Genomic DNA, 21,435 nt, shown 5'->3' on the forward strand with positions numbered 1-21,435 from the left:
GGCTGTCTTTACCTCTCTCTGTGACTTAAGCAGCTTTCTGTGCAAACTCACCTTGCCTTTATCCTAAATTGAGTGACGTTGTGCTCTCCATTTTGTCCAGGGCTACTCAACAGTTTTACGTTCTCTAACATCAGGCTCAGCGACCTTCACTTTGGAGCTTTCCAGCTACCAAGCCCTCAGCAGTCAAGAGCAAAGCGCGCTTCTTCAGAGAAAGATGGGACTGGTGTGAATGCTTTACTCTATAGAACAATAAAGATATTTTCTATTCTCCCTGTTAAACATTTTCAGGAGCCTATTTATGTACACCAGTATATTCTTCTGGGACCAACTGGTTGTGGCAAATGATGAAGAAGCAGCTGTGTGAGTGAACTGTGCTTTTAACTCTCCAAAGGAAGGTTCAAAAGACTCTTCTGGCACAGCCTTGGCCTTGCAAAGCAGCTGAGCTAGGGATGCAACTACAATTTGCTGCTTTGTAAATTATAGCTGTTTGCACTGAGAAGTGATGCAAATCCTCTACAAAGAAATGAGCACTGAGTGGACCTTAATGTGTCACTGGGACTGTTGAAGTTTGTCTACAAATGAAATAACTTCACAGTTTTGTCCGTCCACATCTTGATTTGTTTTCAGCTTAATAAAAGAATATGGTTAGTAAGCATTTTAGTCTCTGCACCTGAAAGGATTACTTCCTGTAGTATTAGAAACCAAATTGAAACCAGTTTAAACCTGAGGTCAGGACTAGGTGTAACTTCTACCTGAGTTGCCTTTGGCAAGTAAGTGGAATGAATACTTCTGCAAATTAAGAAAGATATGTGCAAAAAAAAATCCAGAATAAAGGCAGCGTTCTCCCAGGACAGTGATCCCTACTTGTCACCTTGGTCTATGTTGTGTTTTTATTTCACTCTTGAGAGGGAGTGATGTGTGAACTTTAAGGTTCTGATTTGTAATGTAGTACAAGTCTGTTCTGATTTCCACTTAATTGGAGTAGAAAAGTGGCAAGTGATAAGATGATCTGAAATAAAATTATAGTTTGTTCTTTACTTAAAGAATATCTTACTCTTATCTTCCCTCAACTTGAGACTGTAAGGAAACTGGAATGGGTAACTTGATCCCAAGTCTCTGGATTTTACAGAGAAGAATCCCCATTTCTAATGAAAATTAAACCACAACATTTTTCTTTGAAAATGCCAAATAGCTTTATTTTAAATCTAAGTTCAGGTATCAAACTGCCTGCACATATATTCATATCCCAGAGGCACTTCAGGTTGGTGACTGTAAGTCCTTGCAGCCACTACTCCACTCTTGCTTCATGGGCACAATATCCAGTAAACACAGGTTCAGCTGCTATGCCCCGACTGTTAAAATAAAGTGCAACGTGTATGATTATAATCCATCACCAGATGGCTGTGTAGGCTGAAGAGATATATACTGGCCCTCACTCTGTTATAACCTTTGTGTAAACAAACCTGCTTCCCACGAGTAACAGATGGCCGACTTAGGGAGTGAAAAATGATCCCATTGTACACCAAATTGTACCTCTGCTACGTTTGGTTCTGTTGTTCAGTCAGGTGTAGCAGAAAACTAGGAAACAGGCTGAAAAGCTCATATTCAGGAGCTAGTTGTAGTGATGATTTGCAAAATCTATTGTTTTTATTGAAATCATACTGTGAAAATATGAATCAGCTGATATTTGCACACTCCCCCCCCCCCCAGCCCCAATGCTTCCTTCATATGCAGCTCTATGTAATTTTCTTTTTTTTTTTTTTTTTTTTTTTTTGAGGAGCCAATTTTAGTAAATGGGACTTTCTCCAGCTATATTAACATAAATTATTCTGTTCTCAGGCGGTCTTAAAGGCAAAAAACCCCCAACCCTCTAACTCATAAAGATGCATCCCAATAGTTTCAGAAAGTAGTATTAGTCAAATTTCTGCTTACAGGATGTTTAAAAGCTACAGTGTATAAGTACTGCCACAGTGATGTGTAGGATGATACATTCACGTGTTTAATTGCACTTAAAAGATGCAACGGCAGAAACTGGTTAATGAAATAGCTCAGCTAAACTATTGCCCCTAAGCAAGACTTTCTCTTCAAAAAAGAGAAACAGCAGGGCTGTTGTCTGGGCTCTGCAATTTATGCCCACCTGTTTGGTTCTCTTCTTGCATTACAGTTTCTCTGCAATTTGGACTGCTCTAGAGGAACATGACTTTCAATCTGAATAGAAGCTGCAGCTTTTGTAGTACTGCTTCAACAGCAGTGGCTTCAGCCTTTGAGCACCAGAAGGTGGCTAAAGGAAGAAGTGTGCAACAAGGAGAGAGAGTAAGTAGTCCTTGGCCTGCCCCTGCATTTTGCATCTCTCTCATTTGCACTACCAGAGCAGCTGAAGTTGTACTGATCAGTGCCCCGTACAGCAATACCACTGCAAGGATTAAGGGGTAAGATGGAGCTCTGCCAATAGTTAACCAGCTGCAGAAATAGCATGGATTAGTTCACCCTAATCCTAGAGGTACAGACACTGTACACTTCACTGTTCAGTATTATCAGTATTTTCTCTAAGACCCATCAAGAGATGCACCATCCTGCTAAGTAATAAGACACCATTTTTTTAAAGCCTAATAATCTTGTTTTTCATGTGCTAAATTCCTCTTAATGTATCTATTTTTCTCATGGCTAAGACAGCACATTTTGCATGTAACTATTTTCCTATACCATTATTTAAAACCACCTTGAAATAAACCCAGCAAGTCAAAACTTTCTGGTCTTTCAGTAACTGTTGATTACAAGAGCTCGTTCATGCTGTAAGCTAAGTCAGTTGTTCCAAAAGATAATCGTGCTGTGGCACCTACAGGAATATGAGCAGAGTGCTTGAGATTTGAGTGCTGACTGTAACTGCCATCTTACATTGTTTTCTAATAAGCAGATTTGTATCTACCTTGAAATACTTCAAGGATTTTCAATAAAGGATTTTTTTATAAACTTTTCTAGAGAAATTAAATGTCACGTTACATTCCTGCTACAGTCCAACTTTGCAGTAGCATTCAGAAAAACCTGTAAGGCTCTGTGACTGTATACTTTTAAAAGTGGAGATAAATTTGACTTCAGACCTGGAAAGCACTCATTTCTACAACTGGATATATACAAAGATGAGTAACTTCTCTAGGTAGTTTTCAGTGAAGAACTGCAGAGAAGAGTATGTAACAAACTGACTTAGTTTACATTAACCATAAAAAAAAATTAATTCCTCAAGGATTCCCTATCCATCCCTTTCAGTGTTTTTTTAGTGCCTGAAAAAATACCTCATTTGAGTTCACCTCTCATGCAAACAGCTTCACCTTATTACCTGCTGCATGTCTTTAATTTTTAAAATAAATAAATAGTAAAAAAACCCTTTTTTAAGTCTGCATACTCCTCCCCCATATCCTTGTATATCCTTTGTGTCTGGGACAAGTCAATCATGGTGTTTTTTCCTTTAGAGGAGTGACAAAGTGTTCTAGTGTTTGAAGGAAGTTAATGAGTTCTGAACACGTTCATTGCAAAACTGTCTAGAAATACTGTATTAACCTCTCATGGGGTAGCACCAGACTACAAGCTCTCCTCCCTTCATTTACAGGCCAGCAATTTAGGCCTACACTTGAAGTCCCTGGGCTATAAGGCATGGGAACCAACCTTTATGGCAGGCATTAATCTTACCGGAGCATGCGGCACCGATGATTAGTCAGCCTGTTATAGGCATCCTGCAGGTTGGTCACATTCCTGCTGCTCCACAGTCTTTCCCCTACAGCACTTGCTCGAGGCCTGTAAAGATGTAACGAGGTTTAGAGTCTGTATAGTCTATAACCAAGAATGGAGTAAAGTTTTTAACACCAGGTCTTAAACATCCAGAAGCATTAATTTTTATATCTGCTCAAGTTCGCTACAGAGCACAGATACCATTAACATATGGTCCTGATGGATTAATTAATGCTCCTTGTACCCAGTTTTCTAAAATACGAAGATAAAAACAATTTGTACCATAATCTTGGTGTGATGTTAGTCGCATCCACAAATTCTCCCCACAGGCAAGCTTCTCCACCTATTAAAAGTTTTTTCTGTTCTTCAGATCCTGAATTCAAAGCAGAGAGTTAGAATTTCTATCTGCCCAGAGGGCAGGCACACGTTAAAATTTAATTTTCCAATCCTCAGAGTGGACTGCTGTTCAGGTGTTTGCTTTATCATATAAAGGATTTATTCTAAGCACTAATTTAATGTCTTGGTAGTTTTGTTACTGAATGTGAGAACCACCAGGCCATGTGCACAGACAATCCACTTCAGAAATCCATTTCTCTGTCAGAAGGGATTTTAACTTCTATGTCAGCATTCTTTTGGTCCTGTTTGTAACTGTTCATTCACTCCTACACAGAACATTCTTTGAAAAGCAACAGAAGTCAAGTGATCTCTCTAATCAGCTTTGAGAGCTACCTTGCACAAAATAAAAGCCCTGGATAATGCATGTTTCTCTTGGCTTCTGCCAGAGAAAGGGAACGTCTTCTTCCAGAATCTTCTATCCTCTAGAAGCTTGCCAATATGAATTAAATGTCTGTTGACCTACAGTCATTTTGCCCAATGTTCTCCCTAATGCATGATGTCCACCTAGTCCAGCACCAATCCCTTCCCACACAAGCACCAGTGCCAAGATGCTTGAGGAAGTCAACACTTTTTCCTGTCAGAAACTGAAGTTGTATTTTTTTACTTGAGAATTTAAGAGTTCTAGCTGACACCCCATGCTTTGATTACTGTGTATCTGACTATAATGACTGCATGACCACTCTGTATGGGCTTATTCTTTTTATCTACACCACACTGTGAACTAAAGACTTTCATGGACAGAACATGTGTATCAAAAAAGTAACAAACCAGGGAACTTAAGCGGCTCAACGCTGTAGTATTTCTTCCAGTCTTGCCCGTAACTAATGTAGTCCAAGTACCAAGGAGCTGCCAGGATAGCAGTGAACCCAGCTCCAGTGACACGGCTCAGTTCATGAACATAGTTGTTTCCCATCCACACTTCAACTACAGTGTCTGGTTTCAGCTAAAACAGGGAAAAACAAAACCCCAAAAAACATTAGAGACAATATTAATTAAAGTTATCAGGAAAAACAACAATGAATTTCAAAACTGGGAGGGTGGTATTTTGTTTTGAAGACGTACTATCTAGAGGCCACCTTTTCCTGTCTTTTTCCCCACTTGTCTAAAGCTGATTAGATCTCTGCTGGTTTTGGGAAATAAAGACAGAGTTCACACTAGACTGAAGTCTGGGTTACACTACAGGTAATGCCCTGAGAGTGTTGCTACATATACCAGTTATCTGACCAGCTCTGAAACACTGAGCACCTGGTGTGCTGACACACAGTTACTAGGAAAAAAAATCTGGAAAGTCATAGAAATATCCTACCCTTTACTCTGATGCTCTAAACCTAATATTTTGATGCTCTAAATAATATTTTATTATCTGTGTTCAGCTTTAGAAAGCACTTCACTGCTGGTGTTACTGCTCCACTTACTTTGCATTTTCAACAGATGATAATTTCAAGACAGGCCTCACACCTGGGGAGACCTACCAAAGTCAGCAGATTTGTTTTAAGTGATGAGACATAATAGTAACTACTAAACAGTCTGTTTTGGAAGCCTCCCACAATATTATGCTGTTATGCAATAGTACCTTATTTATTTTCTTATCTTACCTGCGCTCTGTTATCAAACACTTCCTGCCAGACCATGTATCGTTTGTTATATGAGGAAACAATGTCCAGAATCCTAGATTTTAGAAAAGAGATTATGTTTGTGAATGTCAATGGATCACAGGAAGCATCGACATCTTCTACCAAGGCACATCAAGCTTTCCCCAGCACTGCATAGGAGACCAAGGAAAACCAGGTTTTCCTGGTTTTGGCCTTCAGTGCTCTCCCATGTATAAGGAGATGTGTATGTGTCTGTGCAGTAACACAAACTGATTTTCAGAATTACCAGCAGGTAGCTTCATACAGGTGTCTAAATCCATGTTATTGAAGAACAAAAGAAATAAAAGTAAGTGGGTAGTGCCCAGTACATGGCAATTTTTGAAAACAATACAGGCTAATCTAAATAAGCTTCAGTATCTGCACCTCAACACCAGCCTTAGAGAGTGGCTGTGAAAAGCTGAGCAAGAATTAAAGAACCAACATACTTCTGAATATAGTAAGACTCCAGCTTGGCATAGTCAAAGCCAAATCCTCGCTTCATCATGAAATTTTTCACTTCTGGGTTGGATTTCCTTAAATAACAACAACAAAGTAAGTTAAAAAACTTGTTTTAGTTAGTTAGTTTGTTTGTTTTAAAACATTTCCACCTATGCACAAGCACACTGATAGCCTGGAAAGCACAAGAGAGCAGAAGCAGAAGGCTAACGTGATTCCAGTATTTCAAAGCAGTTTCACCCTGACTTGAAATAAAGCCAATAGTCCTACTTCTCTGGTAGAACTAACAGAGTCCTGTTCTGAAGCACTCTCTGGCAGGATGTCTCTAAGAGCTCTGGGGTTCCTGACTTCTCTGGAACGTTGTGGAAAGCTTCCAGGTGGTCTGGAAACTGAGCAGCCATAGTACCAAGGAATCTATGGGAGTGACCTCAAGAATTTGGGAAAATATCCCTAAGCGAAACTTTTGTGATAAAACATGTCAGAAATTTTCTTTATTTTTAAAAATTAAAAGCATGTCCTGAGTGTTCAGATTTGATGTTTCAACAGAATACACAAGTACTAGCTACATCAATTTGAACACTCATCCAACTAGATCTGCTCCAAGTTCTGTATTACTAGTTTCTCCATCAGAGACACTCCAAAATATTCAATACCCACAGCCAATTGAAGAACTCTGTCAATATATTAATGCTTTAAATATAAGCACACAAGATTCAGTACCATAATACTAACTAATATGCTAACTCGATGTTAGTATATTTTCTGGAAGGTAGAAATCAATGGTAAGAACTGCTTTTCCATTAACACACAGCATTTTAATGATAATTATTTTATATAGCATTTTCCCACCACTCTAGTTCTCCTTCCTGCCATTTTAGTTTTCATGAAGAAATTGAACATTTGTGAAACTACTAGTCACAGCAAAATTCTGCACACTGTCACTTGCTTGTTGAGGGATCACAAATGCTCTGCCCATAAAGAGATAGGAAAGTAGGAATAGAGGTCTTTGGGTTAAGCAGTGAAAGATGTCTCAGGCAACTGAGTTCTGTAATTGATCTGTTTAGGCAGGTTTAAGAGGCACCAGATATTTATTTTTTTGAACTGTCATCATACCAACAATTAAAGTCCACTTCATCTCCTCCCAAATGAATGTATGCATCTGGAAATACACTGCTGATCTCTTTGAAGAATTTAGTCATGAAGTCATAAGTTGTATTCAAAATGGGATTTACAGGTCCAAAGGACCCAGATGGCTGTTCTCCATTGTAACAGGGGGTGAGAAGATCCTTTTTACCTAATAGAAACAATTAATAGAGGATATTCAGTTCCACGTTGGCATGCTAACTTTGCTAGCAGGAAGAGGCAGTTACACATATTTAGAAGTTTAACTATATTGAATTAAGTGCTTATGTAATCTAAGTATAATCAAATAGAAGTAGGATGAAATAAAACAACTTGGCCAAGGTTGAAGAAATCTCTAGCTGGAAATCAGGACTCTGACTTTTAGATTTGCAATTTATCACACGCTAATTTAAGGAACATAAATGTGACCATACCTGAAAAACAGTTTCTTGTGACTTTTTGAACAAAAAAGCTTTAATTGATCTAGAAAGAAAGTTAATACAATGACTGTGCTTCAGAAGCCTCTTTTCCCTTGTTATTATTCTTTTTACCACCTAGACAGGTACATAGGTACATAGCTCAAGGTAGATGCCCTGCATCAGTCTGTAAGGAATTAACCTCTACACAAGAAAGACAAGCTAGACAGACATCAAAGCTAAGCATGGGTTATAGACTCAAGTTATTTGAAGCAGCATGATATCCAGAATATCAGAACAGAAAAAATTGTTATATGTAGGCCAGGGATTCCTAAATTCAGTTTATTTGGTGAACTGCAGTTGCAGCAGCAGCACCCTCCTGGCTGTGTGTTTCCTTCTTGAGCGCATTTCCCCTAAACAGCCCAAGAATGGTAGATTGCTTCAACTACCCAACTACCCTCCTCACACTCCTTAAGACTCCTCTCTAATACCTTGAATTGGGGTGCAAACAAAGCCTAGCTACCCAGGTTCATAGTCAAAGCCAGGACTGGCTCCTACGCCTGATTAAAAAAAAAATAATCTATTTTACAAGAAGCTATCAGGAACAAATGATTTTTCTCCTTTTTGCTCCTGGAGCTAAACCTTGCTCTTAATGAGAATATAGACCACCTCGATTATCACTGGAGAAGCCACTGTTTCTTATGAGTGCTCCTTAACAGAAAACACCACATGAGACTAAGGAGTCAAGAAAGAGTGCCTCACAAATTTAGCTTTTGCCTGGTTCCTTTCCCCCTCATTTTAAGTTTGTGAGAAAGAGCCTGACACACCTTCCAACACCTTCACATGATGAGCACAAGATAAGCTCCGTGGCTATAGCTAAGCTATGAAGTGCCATGCTTTTTTCATTTTGCCCAAAACCATCCTAGGTTTATTACAGCGAAACTGAAGTCAGTGCAATTTGAATTAAGATACAAGGTTCCCTGTACTCTCTGTACTTTGTCTCCTTGATTTCATGTAAACACCACCACTCACAAGACTCAAGCATTCTCTGCTAATGCAAGCATTGCTCTGAAACCCAGGAGACAAGAGAGTGAAGTTGCAGCAAACTTTGCTGCGTTTTGTACACTGGCAGATTATCACTTTACTACTAAGAGAAACATCAACCACTTTGAAAGAATCTTTCCAAAGCAGAAATCTCTACTCTAGAGAGAGCAGCTCACTGTTTCTAGCCAATGCCTTATTACTCCAGTAATCCAAGATTACTGGATAAGGGAATGACCTAAGACAGACAGAATGTATCTGTGCCTTACCCTACATTCCCACCATGGGAAATGTCAGCTCCCTCCAATTACTTCAGTTCCTCTAACATGTAAAGGTCATCACCAACACTGAGTTTGCCCCTTGCTTACCCCTGATTGAGGGTCTTTTAAAGCATTTTACAGGCTGCTTTTTAACAAGTTAATCTGCTTGCTACACTCTACTTACCACAATATTTTAGCTAATATTTTCTTGGACATACCTTTTCCCCAAGACTGTGTGTGTCCTGGGGTATCAAACTCAGGGATAACTCTGATGCCTCTCTGCCGGGCATACTCAATCACCAGATGGACATCAGTAGGAGTATAGATGTGGTTATAGGAGTATGCTCCCTGGAAAGTATTCATATTTAGAGAAGATTACAAAGCAGCTCACAACACTGGGATTAAAGTGTTAAAATTTAGACTGGAGAGCAGTTTTACAAGCTGGCCTTTTCTGACATGTGCAATGGCATTGGCAGAACATTTCAGCTGATTAATGGGAAAAAAAAAAACCAAACCGTAAAAACCCTGACAAAAATTAACCCCTTTTTCCACACCATGACAAATCTCCTGAGGAGACCATCCTTCCGTCTTTAGCTGTCAGTTTTTGAAGAAAACAGAAAAGCTAGTTTCTATATCAGAATGTATCTGATTCTTGCAAGATATATTTTTCAATTATGTAGTACAGAGACAAGTTTAGTTATCCCCTCCATCCCTGCATGATTAGTTCTGAAATATAGGGCCCTTGTTACATGACATGTAAGACTAATGGAAAGATTCTGCTAGTCAGAAAGAATGGTGTCTTCTTCCAACACTTCTCCCTGTCAGTTTTGATACAATGCCCAACTTAACATCAGTGCAGGTTTGTTTTATAACACCAACTCTGAGCATTATTCCACTCTCACACAGCCAACAAATGTGAAAAATGACCCAGACCTTTACAGTCTGGTGAAACAGATGCTTGCCAAAAGCCAAATTATGCAAGAAAAGCATCCTGACTCCTTATGATTAATAGTGCCTTAGGTGTCCATTTATCTGGAAATGATTTGCACAGTCAAGTTACTCAAAAAAGACAATGGTAACCAAGAAGCCTTTCAGAAAGAAAGCTATTGAGAGAAAGGCCATGTCCCTCTCACCAGCTGTCAGTGAGCAATAGGACAGAGCTCCACAGCCATTACTAGGAAAAACAATATGACTGCAACATCTGAAATCTACAATTTTTGAGTTATAAAATTCTTCATGGAATTTGCGAAACCACTGCCTACATGATTTTCATGAGTGTCAGATTCTAATAAAAACTTTAAAACAGAATCACAGACTTCGTGCTTAGACTCAGTCTAATTAATTATTCATTTGGCTACTACTTGCATCATGACTGAGCAAGAACCCCACGATGGCTTTCACTAATTAGCAATATCTGCTGTGAATCAGAAAATAAAGAGATACATTGCACTGTATTTGTTTTAGAAAACAACCTCTCACTTTTAGACTTCCTACAGACATACTGTGCTGTGTAAAGTTAACTCAGGTAGGATCCTAGATGTGGACTTGCTGGTTTTCTCATACTGTTTCACAATCAGCCAAGGCAGCTGTATTCACCTATTGGTAGGCTCTGCATTTTAGTTTTGTGAAATAGGTGCCAGATATCTTCCCAGACAGTCTCATCACAACTCCAGTTATGTTTACTCACCTTGTCACTTAATTCAGGGAAATAAATGCTCTGGTAAGGGAACGACTGATCATCTACTATGTGCCAGTGGAGAACATTGAACTTGTTAAAAGCCATGGCATCCTGTAAATAAATAATGTAAGTCAAGTTAAAGTAAAGTCAAGTTAAGCACTTCAGAGTCTTGCAGAAACCCTATGCAAAACAGGTGGTCTGGTCCCAGCATAACCTGCATTCCTAAAGAAATAATAACAACAATAATAACAACAATACTAATATTTAAAAAAATTAAACAAAAAAACCCCAAAAACCCACATCAAAGAAAAAGCATGCCATACTTCATCAAACCCTATAAACACATATGGAAATGCACCAGACTGTTTATACTACTGCACCACTCCTCTGACATCTATTTGCCCCACTGCTGTCAATAAGCTCTTGATCTAAACATGCCACAGTGGCTGGCAGAAGGAGAATTGCTATAAAGGCTTGTGAATTTCTTCACTTTCAAACCTACCTGGGTAATTCTCTGTGCACTGACAGCTATTTTAGCTTACAGTAAAGCTTATGCTTTTCTATCAAAATACTAGGGACTCAAAAGCATGAGAGAATCCATTTCAAAAGCATGCAAAATAAACCACACATTTTCTTCACAGAAGATAGCGCTCCCCTTATGTTTTCAGTCATTGCAGTATCGGTACTTCCCTTTTTTTGGACTTGAAGATAATCAAAATAACTGTTAACACAATTATTTTAGAATTATCACAGAATCACCTGGGTTGGAAAGGACCTCTGAGATCATCAAGTCCAACCCTTAATCCACCACCACCACTGGGGTTACCAGACCATGGCACTGAGTGCCACATCAGTCTCTTCTTAAAAACCTCCAGGGACGGAGAACCCACCACCTCCCTGGTGGGGCAGCCCATTCCAATGCCTGATCACCCTCTCTGTAAAGAATTTTTTCCTAACATCCAACCTAAACTTCCCCTGGCAGAGCTTAAGTCCATGGCCTCTTGTGTTACTGGTAGCTACTTGGGAGAAGAGACCAACCCCCCACTGAGTACAATCTCCTTTCAGGGAGTTGTAGAGAGTGATGAGGTCTCCCCTGAGCCTCCTCTTCTCCAGCCTCAACACCCCCAGCTCCCTCAGCCCTTCCTCACAGGACTTGTGCTGGATCCCTTCACAGCCTCCTTGCTCTTCTCTGGAATGCAGTTATGACTCCAGACCAACAGTTACACATATACCCTGAGTTATGCAAGTTTTTTAGAGTCACTACAAGTGCTGCATGTTGTGAGCAGATGGAGTGTTGCCTACACGTAACTGAGTAATTGCACCAGAGTTGTGTCCAATCCCTTGTCACAACACAATTATTTCTGTGCCCCCCCTTTCTTTTTCCACTAAGCTATGTGTTTAAAAAAGTGGTAAAATCTCTTCAGCAACTCTCACCAAATCCAAAACAAAACTTATACCTCACCCATTCCCCAACATTATTTCACTTGTTTTATTAGACAGGAGAAGTATAATTACCACATCATTATGCATTCGTATCAGATAACAACTTTCCACGAACTGTATATCTGGAAAATTACTGCCTTCTGACCTCCTCCTGAAGGACAATGTCCTTCCTGGCAATACAGTACAGAAACTGAACACATTAAATGTACTTGAACTTGATGCTCCCTTAAGCATCCGATTACCATTTGTCACTGAAAGGACTACTGTGGCTTTTTATTAGGTAGCCTTGAGTCAAGCAGGCACAAAGGTGGGAGGAGAAGTACACTTGTTCTTAAACTAGCAAAATGGTTTTAAATGTAGCTCTGGGAAAGTATTAGAGGGACAGACATATCAAGAACAGAACAGCAACACTTCCAGAAACACAAAAATGGTTAGAAATGCAAGTCTCAAAAGTCAAGTTACTCTTTGGATATTGTTGTTTCTTTCAAGAAAGACAACAAATCTTCACACAAATACTTGAGTCTTTGAAGCACCTGCAGTTACCACTAAGACTCTACCACAAACCCTACCTGCTGACCAGGGACAGACCTTGAAGGTAAATAAGTCATAAATAGCTATGGAGGGGCAAGTTCTGAGCATAGTCTAAGGCAGCAAATGGAAATGACGACTGATATTGCCTGCATTCTCTTCCTGCCCATCTTAAGCTTGCTTCACAAAATTCTGCAAAATGGAAGGGAAATGTCTAATAATATTTCATCTTGGGGAAAAAAAGATAGGAAACTCTGTATTCCTTCAAAGCCTCCCCCATTTCAAATCACCAAATAAGCCCTGCTACAAGCATTTCAAGGGAAAAGGGAAGCAATAAACAGGAAAAGCAAGCTTTACAGAAAATAATCACCTTAGCATTGAGGTGGAAGTATACAATTCTTAGATTTAGCTTTTTGGAGAATGATTTGCTTGGGGTTTTGACTGTTGTTTTGGTTTTGTTTGGGTTTTTTTTGCTTTAGTTTTTGTTTTTTTAGTTTTTGAAGGGATGTGATGAAGGAAATCTGTAGCTTCCAATGAAAATTTCCAGTTTCCCTGCTTGCACTGTACTGCTTAATTAATGGCTTGCTCTTAGCAGCCTAGAAAAAGACTACCAAAGCCTAGTTGCTGAAAAGACCTGAATTTTACTGCAACCACTGTCCCTGAGGCCAGGATTTGCAAGATTTGTTACCTGGTGATGTCAGGATCTCAAAGCATTTTTCGGAGAAATAGACAAGCTGGTTTAGAGAACAAAACACAGAAAAACTAAAGCACTCTAAATCCCAGCCTCCTTTACAGATTCACTGGTCACTGTGTGTGCCCACGCAGCTCATCTCCGGTGTATGTTCTGACCTTCACTTTGCAAAGGTCACTCTGTCCTTTTAGAAGCCAGACACAGGAGATTGGTTCTCCTTTCATACCAGCTCCAGTTGAATCCTACTTCAGGGTAAAACATAATAAAAGATAGCCTTCACAATTAATGACATGAAACCACCCACTTACCAGGTTTATAAGGATAGATTTCAATGGTAAATAATGCCTTGAAGTGTCCAGTAAGATTCCTCTATGAGCAAATCTTGGGAAGTCATCAATTTCAGATGCATTGACATAAAACTATGAGAACGAGAATAGAAAATTAGAATTGCCGTTTTGTATTAATAATTTCAAAGAGGTAATACTTGATATTCAATTTGTTAACAGCTTTCCAAGGATCATTTCCTGAAAAAATACCTAATGAAACTAGTAAATCTGCAATTTCTAGAAGAGCACCTGATCAAGAATGTGGGCGTCTGTAATCAGGACAGTAGTTTTAGTTCAAAGCCATACTTACCCTCCCATAGTCATCTTCATGAACCAACTGGCTGAAGGTTTCCAGACCTGGAAAAAACAATCCAAGAAAAGGATCTGGAGTACAACCTCATACTTGTCCATAAAGTTTTAGTTAAAAGCAGGACTACAACTATTTATAGGCATTCATATAACTAGAAAGAATGCTTTGTAGCTCAGTTTCTCTTTAGCGCAGTTTTCTCAATTGCTTAAGAATCAAAGTTAAAGAAATTAATGACTGGATGACTAAAACTCTCAATTATATACAAATACTGAGCATTAGCACTACAGCTCAGCTGTTTGAAATTAATCCTTAATAATATGGAAGTTACTGAGAGTAAGGTAGGAATTTCTGGTGTTGTCATACATCTATTCCTGTCCTGTCTGGATATGGTTAAGTTTCTAATTCAGTATGAAAAAATCTGCTAATTTAGACTAACATTCCAGCAAAAAGACAACTCAGCATTATGGTCTTCTTGGTGATGTTGCATGTTGCAGTCAGAGAATAACTTGTTCACACTGTGGATCAAAGAGCTCTTTAGCATCCAGGATCTGGTGTGCTTGGCCGATTTCAGGAACAGCAAGAATGTACTAACAATACCCTGCTGGATCCAAGATGCTGAACATCTGGACTGAGGGGCTTACCAACATACACCTAGGTATCCTTCTGGCCTCAGTGCCCAAGCTTACTTCACATAAAGTAATGAGCTCAGTGGTCAGTCAGTTCTTAGTCTCATGTAGTTTGTATAAGCCTAGAACAAGTAACTATAGGAAAAGGACCTGCTTACCTCTTAAAGCACCCCATACCTCATCTGCTTTCAATATAGCAGCAGGCTCAGTTACAGTTAAATGATCTGAAGAAAAGAAAAAGAAGTTATTCATCAAGAAAGCACAGACAGACAGGATTATACTGCCAGGCATTAATGAGGTTCTTCAACTGTCACATCTCCTGTTTTCTGAGTTTTAACCAATGCTGCTTTTAATGGTGATACCATGCAATCATTCCTTTATGTTATCCTGAAATAATGCAAGCTGCTAGTTGGATAATCAAAAGTTAACCAGTAAGATGATAAAACAAATACAGTACTTCATAATGCCAGTGTTAAATATTGCACATGGGCCAGAATTCCAGTCAAGTTGAATCCAGATGATTTAAAACATACAAGATTGTATCTTTCATTTAAGACACAGGTGAAGTTTACTTCTCTCTTTACCTTCCTGTTACACAGATGATGCTTACATACTTTTTTAGAGGTTTAGCTTGTCAAATAATATTGTTATAAAGGTATAATTACAAAGGGAAAAAAATAACAATAATTGAATCAAAGAATGGTGTGGGTTGGAAGACTGGTATAATAATAATAATGATAAAACATCAGATCTATAATAAACTGACCAGTCACACATTTGAAGCTGCAAAGAAAAAATCAGAGGGGTAAACTGCTGTACAATGATTTATTTGATCTGCATCAATATGAAAGAACAGTTTGTTCTAAGCTATACCGTTCAAACATTTATCTAAACTATCAGAGAAAAGCTGTTCAGGGACATGAAGAAAGTATTTTAATGTAAAGCCGTATGACTGCATAAGCTTGAAGTTCCTAGCAAGAAAAAGAACTTAGGGGACTACTGTAATCTCCATGGGTCATTCAGAGGTAAACTGTGGTTCAGTCAGGGATTTACTTTCAAGACAGGAGTCTTCTTCTAAACATGTATTGAAGCTTAAATGAACGCAGAACAAGTTTTATAGGGTTATCTGTAAGCTTTCACACAATCAGGCAAGAAGAGAGTGGGGAAGAACTTGTACTTTGCTTACATATCCAAGACTCATGCTATAGGATAGTCCCTGACTGATCTATAATGTTCTGTTAAGAAAAGGAGTCAAACTGCTCAGTCTAGCAAGTGACCAATAACTGTGTATTTTAGCATTTGTTCCCTGAATAAGGTATCCCATTAAAGGCAGAAAAATCAAAATGCTGCTGAAGTACAGAGAGGTCAGCTTACTTCATTAAGAAAACTCCATGTTATTTGTAACTGCAAACTACTTCGCCTACAGCAGAAGGGGAAACTGACTGTCCTGAAGACTGCAAACTAAAAATCACATGATCTGACAGATTCCCTGACAGAAGAGAAGAACTGGTTTTGGTTAAGACCTGAAGTTCCCAAAACAGTTCAAAGTTTATCCAGTTGTAAAGCAGGATAATTTTCATTCTCCACCTGACTGTGGGAGAACCATTTGCAATTTTGCTACAGTACCTCATTTGCATTGAAATATATGATAAACTTGCACACAAAAATTGCACTACTAGACTAAATGTGCCAAAAAGGACCGAGTAAATTTAAAAATACTATTACTAGTCAGGTGGAATTAATCCTGCTGCAGATGTATGCCCCAAGATTAAAAGGATCTTCTTCTAAGGATCTGCATCCTGGATACCAAACAACTACCTTGCCTAGTACAGAAATTTGTCTCAAGACAGAACTAGATCAATTGAATTAATTTGTTAGATTGTGTGCTAACCCAGACAGACAAGAAGCAATACTATCAACTCATCCTTATGTCTGTTAAGAAACTTCTCTGTTGATGAAGACTTGATTTTACAGTAGTTCTCCATTCTGGACTTCAGTCATATACCTATGGAAGTGTAACAGAACAAATCCAATATAATCATCATTTTTCTAAATCCCGTCTTATACCTACTGATAGAAAAAGAGTAGATATATGACACTGCAAGATGAACAGTTCAATGAACAGTTCCTGGTTTTCCTGGAAGAATAGGAACACCACGAAGCCAGTGGAGGCAGCTTCGACTAAAATGCAGTTATGTCTAAGGAAAACAGGGGAACAAGCAAAGCCACCCTTTACTCAGTACCCTGCACTGAAAGAAAGTCTGATCTCTTGCTATGCACAGCTCTGCCATACATAATCGGGTACAGCGTGTTATAACACCTCTAATTCTTAATGACAGTTACTAGAAGGGATAACAGCAGGTAAAAGAGCTGAATAAACTGCGGGAATCATAGGCTATGCTTCATGATTCACTGTGGGCTGGCACTTCTCACAGCATTAAGAGCAAGAATTATCTTCTGGTTGACACTCTTGTGAAATGTTCTCGAGCACCTCAGTAAGCCTATGAATTCCTGTTCCTTAAAAAAAAAAAAAAAAATAAAAAAATCAGCCGGCTTTAAACTGGACACATGACTGGGCAAGGAGCGCTAGCGATGCTGTGCAAGCCGCGGGACGGGAGGAAGGCAGGAGCGGCCGTGCGCGGTACTCACAGGCCTCGCTGGAGCCGAGGTGCGGGTACCTCTGGCAGCGGGGATCCGCCGACTCGATCACCACCTGCAGCTGCAACAGCTCGGGCCGGGGGCCCTGCGGCCTGCGACTCCACTCCCGCCGCCGGGACTGTCCGAACGTGTACTCGTAGTACCTGCCGGGGAAGCACAGACGCCGGCGGGGCCCTCATGTAACGGCTGCTGCCGCCGCCGCCCGCAGCGGCCCCCCAGCCGCCCCGACCCCGCCGTCCCTCACCTGCGGAAGGCGTCCTGCAGCAGCCCGCAGTCCGGCCCCGCCGCGGAGCCGGCACCGTGCACCAGCTGGAAGCGGCCGGGGACCAGCTGCAGCTGGCGGCGGGACGTGCGGACCCTCTGCGGCAGGGGCCACAGCGAGTTTTGGGGGACGGGGTGAGAGCCCAGCTCCCGGTCGTCCAGCTCCCGGTCGTCCGGCTCCCATTCGTCCGGCTCCCATTCGTCCGGCTGCGGTTCGGTTCGCGGGCCACCGTGGCGCAGGCTGGTGCTCACCAGCACGGCGGGCACGAGGATCAGCCCCACCAGCAACCCTACAAACCCCATGGCTCTCACCATGGCGCTGCAGTTCTGGCGGCCCGCGACGGCCCGCTCGAAAGGCACCGCGGTCCCCGCCCCCGCCCCGCCTCCGCCATCACTGGGCGGGCCTCGGGGCCACGCCTCAGAGCCCGCTCGCCTGAGACATCGAGTCCTCAGCGGCCCCTGGCGGACGCGCTGCGGCCCAGCTGCTGCCCGGAGCGGGAGGGGCCCCAGAGTGGGACCAGGGAGGGGACCAGGGAGGGACAGAAGGAGGGAGGCTCGGGAAGGTTCCCGGGAGGGCTGGTTCCCTCAGCGCGGAAGGGCCGCTTCGCCATCCCCGAAGGTGTCTCGCCCCGCTCCTTGCCACCGAGCGCTGTTGTTCCTGACAGCGGTGGCAAGAGGGCGTTTCTGGGTGGGAAGCATTGAACGGTTCCGGTTCTGTGGGGTAAAGGGAAATTCCCGTCTGTGGAGGGAAGGTAACGCAACTGGTGCTGCTACGAAACAGTATCAGTCTTAGCGAAAAGATTAGTTTCTAAGAGAGTTTAGGTTAGATCATCTAGCTGCAGATCGCGTTACCAGCTATGTTGTGAATAAGCGAAGTCTGAGTTGCAGTGAAATATATTTCAACTTTTAACCAAACTGGGTTTTTTTTTTCGACAGATACCAGTGCAAAGGACAGATCCCAGTCCACAGGGGGCCACGAAGATGATCAGAGGGCTGGAGCACCTTTTCTATGAAGACAGGCTGAGAGAGTTGGGGTTGCTCAGCCTGGGGAGACCTTATAGTGGCTTTCCAGCACCAGAAGGGTGCCTACAGGAAAGCTGGGTGGGGACTTTTTAGAAGGGAATATAGTGATTCAAGCATTGGAATGGGCTGCCCCGGGAAGTAGTGGATTCTCCGTCCCTGGAGATATTTAAAAAGAGACTGGATGTGGCACTCAGTGCCATGGTCTGGTAACCCCAGTGGTAGTGGATCAAGGGTTGGACTTGATGATCTCTGAGGTCCCTTCCAACCCAGCCAATTCTATGGTTCTATGATTCTATGATAGGACAAGGAGCAGTGGCTTTAAACTAGGAGACATTTAGGTTAGATATTAGGAGGAAATTCCTTACTTTGAGGGTGGTGAGACACTGGCGCAAGTTGACCAGGGGGGCTGCGGCAGCCTCATCCCTGGAAGTGTTCAGTACCAGGCTGGAAAGAGCTTTGAGCAACCTGATCTACTGGGAGGTGTCCCTTCCATGGCAGGTGGAGTGGAACTAGATGATCTTCAAGGTCTCTTCCAACCCAAAGCATTCTATGATTCTGTGGCTTATCAAGCTTTTGAAACCTGGAAGTCACAGTGGGAGGAAATTAGGCTCTTCACTACCTCTAATTGTATGGTTACTGTAAACAGTGAAGTGTCATGGGCAATACACTAGTTAAAGCAACGAGGGAGCTGACGCATGCTGTCATTGCAGTGCAGCTTAAAATCTGGTCAGCCTTTGCTTCCTTGGCCATCTGCATGTATGCAAGCTTAACTCTAGTCACATGCACTGGGTTATGAAATAGACTCTTCAAAACACAACCCCCTACCCCCATCCCCCCCCCAAAAAAAAAAAAAAAAAAAAAAAAAGTGGCTTCACAACAAACGTTTGCAAAGAACACAGATGTCTAGCTGTATACTTCTAAAGAAGCAAACCCTCGCTCCTTCAGTAGCAGTTGTCTGCCTCATTTTGCCTGTGTTGCTTTGCAAGTTTGAAGGAGAGGCTCTTACTGCTTCTGGGAAGGTTCTCTGAGAAGTCTGGTACCTCATGCTCTTGGTGAATCTTGGTGGGGCTGGGCTGCACAGTTTAAGGGAAGGGGAGTCCTGGCTGCCAGGTGTACCCAGGGCTGCTTCTGTTCAAGCCATAACACTCAGCAGGTCCAGGGAGCTGATCTAATCTTCCTCCAAAAAAAGTGATGGAAGGGTGAATAAAATCAGGATGAGGGAAAGCTGTGGCTATGCAAGGGATGTTGAGGCTGTGAATTGCAACTGAAAGAATTGAATCAAAACATCCTGGTTTTGTCATTTGCTGTGCCCATCCATGCAATTGGAGCGTGAAGGATGAAAAAGACCTCAACATGATGAAAATAGCTGAGTTTGACTTGTACACAGAATTGTACAAATTCTTTCACACACACATTCCTGTGTTAAATAGGAGGAAAAAAAAGCAAAAAAAAAGCAGTTTTCAACATTATGGAATCTCAGATATTCATCTTGCTAACCAAAATGTGTAGGCCTGGACAGCAATATCTTTTATAGGAGGAAGTGTTAAAAGTGGCTCTCAGTTCTTCCAGTTCTGCTCTAACATCAGTCACTTCAGAGTGACTGGGAATCTCTCAGCAGTGTCTCCAGCTGTCAAAGACATTTAGTCTACAAAGAGATAGCTGTCTGCAGTTGACTCCTCTTACTTGAGAAATAACTCAGCAGCAGAGAGGAAATAGTGACTTACCACCAAATAATATTCTGTGGCCACCCTAGTCTCGCCAACAGATGGGGAAGTTACTGCCCAGTAAACTAGGGTGTCAGTTGACACCAAACTGGGAATTCCACACTGGTGTCCCTTGCAGACATTTTTAGAGTATGCTAAAGGCCTTTCCATTAGTTTCTGAAAGAAATCTATCACAGCAAGAAGTGTGACTTTCCCATTATTGGGAAACCAGGTGATATTTTACTTGCTGCATTTCCAAGCTAAGCTAAATTCTGAAATTAACTGAAACTGACTTAAATTACAAGTAAATGTTTTCACCATGGTTGTAAGCAGTTCAGCTGTTCCACTATGTGAGTAATGGAACATATCCTTTAATTAAGAGCACTACATGTCCTTTGCATATGAGCCTGAATCTTTGCATGAAATAGCTTACTCTAGGTAAATGGTATAGGCTACCTCTGCTGAAGGGCTTGTCTGCTTTTGTTGTGGAGGACTGGTTAAAGTAAGATGATAATTTCATAGTAGTAGTAGCTGCTCACATTATTATTTTCCTATAGGGAAATGGACAAAAATTCTGCAGTTGGAAATAGAATAAACATCTAGCAGGGAGTCACTTGGTGCTCTGTAAATTCCTAACCTAGTTTATACATGATCTTCTGTATGGTGGTTGTCTATCCAGATTTTTCCAGAAGTATCTTCTCTTCTGTCCTGTCCACCTTGTACAGATTTATTTTTAAGGACATCCTTTATATACCAGGGGTATCCAGGCACCTGTTAGATCTAGAAGGTTGGTACTGCTGACAGCCTAGAAATCCTGTATGCAACCACAGACTGGCTTGAATTATGGACTTGGTACCAACTGACTTCAAGTGTGTTTTTTGGCTGAGGAAAATTTTAAAATGGAAGAAGATCATACAGGAGCTGTGTGTGAGCTACACAGTGGGAATGCCTGTACTGATGTTGACACACATAACTAATTAGGGATGAGAACTAACCAAAACAGGATGCTTAACTGATGTAACTTGAAGAAAACTCACAGGCCAAAACTGCTTCAAACAATAGCAAGGGCAGTTTGTGAATGGATGGATGCAAATACCAGACACATGATGAGTGTAAGTATGTGAACCAGCCGGAAAGTAAACT

The 21,435-nt window shown here is 41.2% G+C and overlaps 2 protein-coding genes across 6 annotated transcripts in view; one reads left to right on the forward strand and one right to left on the reverse strand.

The window, feature by feature from the left end:
* Window positions 1-2,963, forward strand: part of GFM2 (GTP dependent ribosome recycling factor mitochondrial 2) — a 22,787-nt gene extending 19,824 nt beyond the window's left edge. For 4 of the 5 annotated variants that reach the window (XM_071731613.1, XM_071731612.1, XM_071731615.1 and 1 more), the window contains one exon: window positions 101-279. In XM_071731613.1, the coding sequence (XP_071587714.1) occupies window positions 101-229 (129 nt within the window). In that variant the 3' untranslated portion in view covers window positions 230-279. Of the gene's footprint in view, window positions 1-100 lie in introns of all 5 variants that reach the window. The other variant, XM_071731611.1, reaches the window with a different exon arrangement.
* Window positions 1,169-18,087, reverse strand: HEXB (hexosaminidase subunit beta). The gene is made up of 14 exons (XM_071731616.1): window positions 17,550-18,087; window positions 17,297-17,448; window positions 14,806-14,871; window positions 14,022-14,068; window positions 13,694-13,804; window positions 10,733-10,834; window positions 9,264-9,393; window positions 7,320-7,500; window positions 6,197-6,283; window positions 5,715-5,787; window positions 4,888-5,062; window positions 4,006-4,096; window positions 3,685-3,789; window positions 1,169-1,352 (listed from the first exon to the last, which is right to left on the reverse strand). The coding sequence occupies exons 1-14, from the start codon at window positions 17,879-17,881 to the stop codon at window positions 1,289-1,291; spliced, it is 1,716 nt and encodes a 571-aa protein (XP_071587717.1). The 5' UTR covers window positions 17,882-18,087; the 3' UTR covers window positions 1,169-1,288.
* Between the last annotated feature and the right edge of the window lie 3,348 nt (window positions 18,088-21,435).

This window comes from Heliangelus exortis, chromosome Z (genome assembly GCF_036169615.1).
Source record: "Heliangelus exortis chromosome Z, bHelExo1.hap1, whole genome shotgun sequence".
Taxonomy (NCBI): domain Eukaryota; kingdom Metazoa; phylum Chordata; class Aves; order Apodiformes; family Trochilidae; genus Heliangelus; species Heliangelus exortis.

Excerpts from the sequence above, each read along its gene's own strand:
- HEXB (XM_071731616.1), bottom strand. The coding sequence starts at position 17,881 with ATGGTGAGAGCCATGGGGTTTGTAGGGTTGCTGGTGGGGCTGATCCTC. Across the intron at positions 17,449-17,549 it reads CTGCAGGACGCCTTCCGCAG|GTACTACGAGTACACGTTCG; the intron begins GTGAGGGACGGC and ends CTTCCCCGGCAG. Across the intron at positions 5,063-5,714 it reads TGTTTGATAACAGAGCGCAG|CTGAAACCAGACACTGTAGT; the intron begins GTAAGATAAGAA and ends TCCCTGTTTTAG.